Raw genomic sequence first — 9,314 nt, 5'->3', positions numbered from 1 at the left:
CATGCTGCCTCTGTGAAATATACCACCAATTTTTATAACTCGATCTGCCCCTGTGGAATATAACAGTTTGTTATAACTCTCAAGCTGCCATGTGGAATACACCATAGTCTTTCCATTGGCCATAGTTCTTTGGAACTTGAACCACTTTTTTGGTAAGACTCTAATTTTTCGTACTTCCTACAAAATGGCCATACTATCCCTACCTTTATCAGTTTTATGTTGAAAATAAAAAATGTATAACCGGTCGTAGCAAACAAATTCAGATGCATAGTGCTGTGGCGCTGAGTGTTCAAGTTAACATGCAACTAAAGACTAAAGAAACAGAGTATGCTTTTGTTAGGTTTCATATGCAACTCAAGTAAATGTTTTATTTTTTCAGGAATTTACATATATTTCAAGCTTTTTTCTGTATAAAATATCCCTATTATGCACTACTTTTAAGCTGCCCTGTGGAATATATGACAGGTTTCTGTCTTTCTCAAGTTGCCCAGTTGAATATACATGTTTCTACCACTTTCTCAATATGCCTTGTGGAATGACAAATATTTATTCCACTCTCTTAAGCTACCTTGTGGAATATACATCTTTTCTCCAGTCAACTGTTAGGATGCCACTTAATCTGAACTGACAGGCTGATCATTGGTACTCTCATAACAAAAAGATGAATTGTCCTCTATCAGATGTTTTCTCTCTGGCTTGTGGTCTATTGACCACAATTTGGGGAGATATTTTGGTTTCATGCTAGTCACAAAATGTTGTCGCCATCTCTTCTCAAACTCCAACAGGCCATATGTCTGCTTCACATGCTCCACCACTTTCTTCCCATGGGGAATATACTCTGAATTATGCACTCTGCATGTAAAAGTAAAAACTGATAAAATGAAAGTGCTAGGAGCTTTTACTCTTCACATAAATATGCATGTCTGTTGATAGAGAAAGGATAGGCAAATGAATGAACACATTTAGTCACAAATGCAAATTTAGCTTTTCTGGCTGTTTGCCTTGATCATCAGGAGGTGTAAAATCTGGCAAAATCAGAGGTATTCAAATAGAATGCCATTGCCAGTACAATAAGTTCTGAAGGCAATGTTCTAAGAAATAAAGTGGCTAAAATGCCACAGAATTGTACATAAGTCTCCTCAAACCAAATTTTATTTTAATCCACCAAGTCCTTTAAAGGTTATGTAGAAATAACACTGAAAGCCAATAAGTCCAACACATAGCTATAACTCCATACAATTTTGCCAAAAACTGATGAAAAAAAATGAACTTCACCTAGATCTTTTCAATGTAAGCTTCCTACAAATTTGACTTTAGTATATGAGTCCTTCGTAAGCTATTTAGCAGAAATTAAAATGAAGGGCAAAAAGAAACGGGGTCATAACTGCATATAATGCTGAAGTGAAATGGTGAAAACAACTTGACATATGTATTCTAAATGGAAAGCCTCATGCCAAATTTAATTTTAGTTTCCAAGTCCTCCAAACATTATCGAGTGAAATTAAAACTGAAGGGCAGAGTCCCAAGTCAAATGGGATAAATGCTGTAAAATGTTAATATATGGTGAAAACTGAATGTGATAGGTCTCATCAATGTAAAGTTTCACACCAAATATGATTAAAATTCAAAAAGTCCTTCTAATGTTACAGAGTGGAAATGAAATTAAAGAACAATGTTCTTTCAAACAAAGTTCACAACTCAGAACCTGGGTCTTATTACATGTCAAATTTGATTTAAATGCATGAAAGCTTACTAATGTTTCTGAATGGAAATAAAACAAAAGAGCAAGACTCCTTTTCAAACGGGCAGTAACTCAGAAATATTTGGCCAGAAAATTGTGAAAAATTATCATCGTCTTGTAGTTAAAGCCTCACCTCAATTTAATTTCAATCCCTGAGTCTACTGAAAGTTACTGAGTGAAAATTAAAAATGATGGTCATGATGTGATGGGATGGTATGGTAGGACACTGGTAACACTACTTGTGGCATCTGTAACAATGGCACAGGATATATAAAAAAGTAGAAACACTGGTCAGAAAATCTCTAAAATTAATAAATATTGCCTATTTACTGCATATTTTAATTGTGGAAAATCTCTTGAAGTGAAGAAAACAATCCCCCTAAAGGCTGTTCCAGAAACATGTAACTACAAAACCTAAATAAAAGTGCTGGAGTGTACAAAATTTGTCATGTACATTTGGTAAATTGTAATTCTCAGATTGGAGCCACATGCATGTTACACAGTTGCTGTAACTGTTCAAAAGACAAGGCCTAAACTTCACACAGTCTATGGAACAATGGCAACCGAGTTTTGGACTACAATGTTTCTTAACATGGTCTGCGTAGCAATAATTACCAAGTTTTGGAGAACAATGTTTCTTTAATAATAATCAACTGATTAAGAACATCCACCACCAAACAAATTCAACCCTTCCAAGTGGAAAAACATAATGCACATCTTATGGCTAGTTTTAGCAATAAAAATCCTTGAATGTTGTCTGTTTATTGAGATGGAAGTCAGACAAGAGTGGCATCACCAAGGTGCCAAATCCCATCATTCATCATCTACTACTGGAGTAGAAGTGCATCATTTTCCAGTGGTATAACTGCAGGAAGGGTTTTGAGGGAGTGCCAATATTATGATAAGGTATTATCACAGAAACATTCTGCTCATAAGAATGGTTGTTTCTTCTTCAAATACATTACCAGATCATAGTACATTAACAGTTGGCCCTAGCTTTGGTAGCTTTCCAAATTGGTGTAAAACAGCCTTGAGACTTGTGTGAGACATGAGCTAGGATTAGCACAGACCAAAGAAGGGACAAGATCTTTACAAAATTGTCCACTCTTGCAAATCCAACCTACGTATAGTGTTTGTTCTGGGCTGCTACGAATCTGCTTAATTATCTGGTAAAGTCGTGTAGCATGATACAGGTTTCAGACTGAATCCATTGGGATGAGGAAGTCCTCATACTGAAGCTGAAGAATTTCATATCAAACCTTCATCCATGGCCTGAATAAAAAATGTCTACGGCAAGCCCAAACCCAGAAAAAGTCACATTTGTGGGGCCTCATAAGAGAGCGAGATGATTAGGCATAAGTGAATGTTGTAAGTAAAAGGACACGATTCAGGGCTAATCCCTCTATCAGGTTTATTTGAAAACATTCAAGGACAGAACCCAGATTCTCAAAGAGTAACACAGAATCAAGATATAACCAAACATGGCTCTAAATTAGGTTAAATAAAAAGAATATGACCAAATAATTGTACTTGAAAGCAAGCTGTATTTGGCATTAATTCAACAGGTCATAAAAAATTTACAAGTTCTGTAATCCAACTTGACATGATGTATAACACTGGCATCACAGAAAACAAAAAAAGTCCAGAGAGAATAAACAAGGAATCGGGGAAAGAAACATCTTAGTAGACTCTCAGCTCTTCTGCCTTCTACTAAATTTCATTTTGGAGAGCCAATTTCCTTTTTCTTATCTGCTCAAAGTATTTGACATAAAAATGTCAACTGACCCTGCAACTCCACTTCGTGAGCTAACTTGTTTGCTGATGATTTGAAATCATGTGTCTTTTATTAATCTTGCTTTCATGGTTTTCAACTGATCTAACTCATTTACAACATGCCTTTTCTGCCCCCTCTTTGCTGTCTCACCTTTTTCTTTTTTATCTGTAGGTACTCATGATACTTTGACCTGGCAGAGGAAACTGATAGTAAAAGTTCCTTGGTGACAGAAACTATAGCAATACCTCTAACCTTTCATTTGTGATCAATAATAACCCTCAGTACTATTGGAGAAGGGTTGGTGGTTCTTTCAGGGGGTTTTCCCTGGTTCTTCCTCCACCATTTATAGCCTATCTTGTGCTGATAAATGGTGTAAAACCCTATAACAACAGCAACAACTTTTAAAGAATGCTTAGCAAAATTAAAAAAACTCCACTGTCACCTCCATGTTAATAGAGAACCCATGCTCAAACATTACTTACCCATAGGAAAAAAGCAGCAACTTCCAAAGGTCTGCATACTATATTTTGCTAGCATGATGAGAGAACAGGAGTTGTCTAATCTGCCTTTTGCTGCATTATAATCAACTAACAGAGTCCACAAAAGTTCTGTGTCTAGACCCTCTGATGCATTTGCAGTGAAACTACTAAAATTGGTAAAATTTGGACCACTGTGAGCTAGGGCTCCACATGCTGGCACAGTGAGAGTATCTGGCTTCCCCATAATTGCCTCTACAAATGTTAACAAGCCTGTAATTAAAATAACAGGCTGACCTTTAATTCCACTTGCATGGCTGGTCAATGCATACTCCAACATTAATGAAATTTAAGTATGCTTTTTACTTGGAAATCAGTATGCTTTTTTAGAGCTTCTGTCACTTTTTCGAAGCCAATCTCTTTACTCCTTTCTTTCAAGTCATTTTTGTGAAAAGAACAAGAATCCTGTTTATAGTGACAGCTCATGAATGAACAGTTGCTTTGTTTAACTTGATGGCCTGTCTAAAAACAGCTGTCTGCCAGTTAATGAACACAGTACACTCTTCATGAACTAAAAATGTATACCCTCAGAAAGCAAAAGTTCCAGGATACCGTATAAGGGAGACAACTCTCAACAATTAGCAGAAGAAGTAAACTTGTTGCCCATTAAAAACTTTGAATGCTGAATTTTTTCAATATATGAACAATAAAGCAAAGGAAATGCATAAACATCTGGTTCAGGTAATTTATTTTTTTGACAATTCAAACATATTCAATGAGATCAAGTTGATGATCACTGTATAATAAGTATTCCTACAGTCAGCTACAAATATGGGCTTTACTAGGGCACTGTTATACGATTTTTGTACTTTGGGGTCCCAGGTTTTGATTCTTAATGCAATCATGTGCATCAAATAATGGTTGGTAATCCATAGAAGAGTTCTCTTTAGGCTTATATTTCCTCTGCTTCACAGATTACTCCATGCTAAATTAATGACTTCTGTAGTGCTATACAACTTATTGACTAGGCTTGTTAACTCATTAACTCCTGGCACTGTGTTTAAGCATCAGGAGGTAGTAGCCTACTTTTGAGCTCTGTAGCATCAAGGTCATTTAAGATAGATTCAGGTGGGTAGTATTATAAAAAAAATAGATGTAGCTCATCAATACCAAATAATCTGGACTTCCTAGTTGCACTACAAAATACAGAGAAATAAACGTCACTTTTTGGACCCGATTTTTTTCCACCAAAAATTCGCCTGTTCTCGGAATCTGATTTTATGTCTAGATTTTAGACTTTTTGGCCTCATATCTAAAGCAGATCATTCTGAACTTCACACAGACAGGCAAACCTTTGCAAAAAGGTAGGATAAGATGGGCATTTGGAATAAAAAGTGGTCTGGATACAAAAATGATGTGTCTGTCATGCAAAAAACAATTAAAAAAACCTTTTACTCTTCTGCTCATGTGCAAGTGAAATAACCAATGAAAAATGACATTTCTAACGCAACTATACATTAGGTTAACCAGAAATGTCTTGGAAGTTGATGTATTAGGATGTATTCAGAAGTAGTCCCCAAAATGTGTTTCCTACTCTCATTTCAGGCAAAAATAACAAAAACTTCCAGGGGATGATGAGTTAACCTGCCCCATACCATCCCAATGAAGATTTATTAATTGTTCCTACTAAATTTCTTTATGTAAGTTTAGTTTCATAGAATTAATGATACCAATGTGAAGCTGGTACATAAATTCAACAAATTACTGCTTTGCATTTATGGTAATATATAGTGCAAAATATTTACTTTTGCATTTGTGGTGATAAAAATTGTAATATACAATAAAATATATTTACTTTGGCTTTGGTGGTAATATATATCGTAATATATGGTGGAATATATTCAGTTTGGCATCTGTGTTCATAAATATGGTACTATACAATGGAATATATTTACTTTTAATTCTATGGTAACAAATATGGCAATATACAATAAAATATATTTACTATGGCTTTGTGGTAATAATTATGGTAATGTACAATGAAATATATTTACTTTTGCTTCAATGCAAATTCATATATTAATAATATGCTTTGCCAAGAGTATTCAAGTTAACTAATTTGGTGTAAAATCCTGTTTATGTCAAGGCACTTTACTTCCATGTACCTAGATATGAACTGGTCCCCTTAATACAAGTTCCATTTTATCTCACTTGTATTAAACTTACTTGATATCAATATCTTTTCCTTTCTCCAGCAACTCTTTGGTTATGTTCTGGGCCCCAAAGAAGTTTCTGATGATATTCTCGAGCTCTTGAACTCGTTTCTCTGGTATTTGTTCCTTACATGTTAGGAGGGCCCTAATAATAGAGATTATATCACAGAATATAACATTTTAAAACATAGCAAAAGTTCCTGTACTGACTAAATATGGATAAAATGTCTTATTGTAGCTAAACATCTTGCAAAGAAACAATTTTGCTTTTTCACCCTAAATTAGCATAAAGTAGTATTTAGCTTTCCCCTCCAGTATTTCCAGGATGATGGCTGTATTTACCTATTTTCCTTGATCATTAACTGCAATGAACATCATTAACTGCAATGAGCAGAGTTCAATTTTCAGTTTTATTCAGAAAAGTACAGATCACTGTAACATAATTGAAATGGAGTTGGTTCTAAGAGAACAAAAAACAACTAACCTGAAATAACATTTGGATAAATGGTGAGTGTGTGTGTGATTTAGATTTTTAACGTAGCTTTAACAATTTTCCAGTCATATTGCTACAATGTCTGCAGTGTGGCAGTTTAAAGTGATGTCTAGCACTGGGGCATCATGCCGCAGACATGAAGCATGATGTCCCACCCACTCACATTATCCTAACACCAGGCCGACCAGTCCTAACACTAACCTCTTAATGCTGAGCACCAAGTATCATTTTTAGAAGTTTTCTGGTATGACTCGGCTGGGGTTCGAACCCACAACCTCCCACATCTGGGGAGGAAGCTCTAACTACTATGCCACCAAAGCAGTGATAAATGGTGCGAGTAAAACATCAATTATCTATATACAATAATGATCCAGATTTTACTCTTGTCTAGAACAATATAATTTTCTCATTTGTTCTTGATATTATTATCATTTTTGGAATGATTGTATATCTGGAAACAAAACATTTGTCTCCTGTGGTGTCCACAAAACATAGTATGGAAGGCAAATATGGAGTTTAAATGATAAATGGAATGGTAGATAAACTTGAAGTCCAGAAAACAGATGGTATGGTGGACTCCTACAAAGTCCAGATAATGGAAGGTGTGGTGGATAATTTATTAGTTAAGATAACATATTTAAGATAACATATGGTATGGTAGACTCCTATAGAATCCAACTAACAGATGGTATGGTGGACTCCTACAGAATCCAACTAACAGATGGTATGGTGGACTCCTATAGAGTCCAACTAACAGATGGTATGGTGGATATTTTTTGTAATTCATATATCTGTTGGTATCATGGCTACATTGGGAGTTAAGATAACAGTCGCTATAGTAGAAAATTTGGGAGTCCAGACAACAGATTGTATAGTGACCTCCTATGGTGTATGGTATGATGGATAAATATGAAGTCCAGATAGCAGATGACATGATGGATAAATTTGGAATCCAGATATCAGATGGTATGGTAGATACATTTGGAGTCCATATAAAAGATTGTGTGGTAAACTCATATGAAGTATGTATAACAGACAGTAAGGTGGACTGCTACAACAGATGGTATGGTGAACTCCGATGGAGTCCTGATAACAGATGGAATTGTGGACTGCTATAACAGAAGATATGGTAAATTCCTATGGAGTCCAAGTAGCAGATGGTGGACTGCTAAAACAGATTGTATGGTGAACTCCTATGGAGTCCAAATAACAAACTTGGAATTGTGGACTGCTATAACAGATGATATGGTGAGCTCCTATGGAGTCCAAATAACAGATGGCATGGCAGACTTCTAAAACAAAAAGTATGATTGACTCCTATGAAGCCCAGATAACAGATAGTATGGTAATCTGGTTGCATGTTGCAGATGCAAGAGGAATTATGCTTTCTTTAAAGTTACATAATTTTACATCTGAACCATTACTAAATTTAAATTTCTATTTCTGTGTCACTATTACACAGATTACAAAGTATATGCTTGATTTGGAATCTTTAATGATATTTTATTCTTTTTTCATTCTTTTTTACTATTATATTTTTTATTTATTTTTTAATTTTCAACAAGACTGAAAAATGAGCTCAGAAACTAATTTTTTTTCTAGTAAAATAAGTTCTTTGTGAATACTTACCCATAGCACCTTAGGAGAAATACTCGCAAATCCTGCCCTCACAGATAGAACATTTAGCTAAAAAGAGCTAAAAGTTATGGTATAATGGTAGCAATTTACAACCCCAGGTGGGTGGAGCTTAAGGTGAAAGGAACATTGTATTCAGAAATAGACAACAACACTAGCTGTGATTGGTGCATTATGTAAGAGTTGTACTTTCTGTTAGGCTTAAAAAAGTTAAGCCTCTTGACAATATGTGAGATTATGTTAATTCATGTCTAGATCACATTTTGTATTTTTTATGAATTTTTTAAAATGTGGTACACATGGCTGAAAATATGTCTATTGTGACTAGATAACTCTTACCCCTGTCTAGTTCCAGTAGTTATCTCTCTTAAATGCAATGGAGTACCTGGTTTTTTCCTTCTCAAATTGACAATCTAACATTGTTCTCTATGACAGTGTGTGACATGCATGCTGAGATAGGATAGAAAGTGTATTTATTTCACAAAACATTAGCATTGAGGTCGATGGAAAACCAATTGGTACCATGATACCATATCTGCCCACCTAGGTGGCAGTGGGGCAGAGTGATCTCCCCTTGCTATATGGATTGGCAGCATAACCCATGAATATCTCAGTTACCACTGGAGCGTAAGGTGTGCTCTCTTTTTGAATGCAACAGTGGAGAGACTGGCAGGGTGTATGTATATTATTATTGGGTAAGTATTTGTAAAGAAACATTTTATAGAGAAAAAAAATTACTTTATGAGATAGAGAGAGGTACATCCCCTGTTTAATATGATCCAGATGTGCCAATTCAGTAGGTCTGGGGTGGGTGTGAAACAACTGCCATTGTGGCTGATTGAGCAGATGAGGGAAATTCTTCATTTTTCATGGAACTTAAGTTGTGAGACTGAAGAGGTCGTTGATCCACGATGTCTCCCATCTGACAGGCCTCTCACTGGGATAAAATAATCATTTTCAACAGGCACAAAAACAACTCAGG

The 9,314-nt window shown here is 35.5% G+C and overlaps 1 protein-coding gene across 2 annotated transcripts in view; it reads right to left on the bottom strand.

The window, feature by feature from the left end:
- Nucleotides 1–328: 328 nt before the first annotated feature.
- LOC149774594 (exonuclease 3'-5' domain-containing protein 2-like) overlaps nt 329–9,314 on the bottom strand; it is a 62,241-nt gene continuing 53,255 nt past the window's right edge. For both annotated transcript variants that reach the window (XM_089945080.1, XM_089945079.1), the window contains exons 10-11: nt 6,218–6,349; nt 329–852 (exon numbers count right to left, since the gene is read on the bottom strand). In XM_089945080.1, coding sequence (XP_089801206.1) covers nt 615–852; nt 6,218–6,349 — 370 coding nt within the window. In that variant the 3' untranslated portion in view covers nt 329–614. The remainder of the gene's footprint in view (nt 853–6,217; nt 6,350–9,314) is intronic.

The sequence above is a fragment of the Sinohyriopsis cumingii genome, unplaced genomic scaffold (assembly GCF_028554795.1).
Source record: "Sinohyriopsis cumingii isolate HCF-2022 unplaced genomic scaffold, ASM2855479v2 utg000198l, whole genome shotgun sequence".
Lineage (NCBI taxonomy): Eukaryota > Metazoa > Mollusca > Bivalvia > Unionida > Unionidae > Sinohyriopsis > Sinohyriopsis cumingii.
This window is presented reverse-complemented; position numbering and strand designations above follow the sequence as displayed.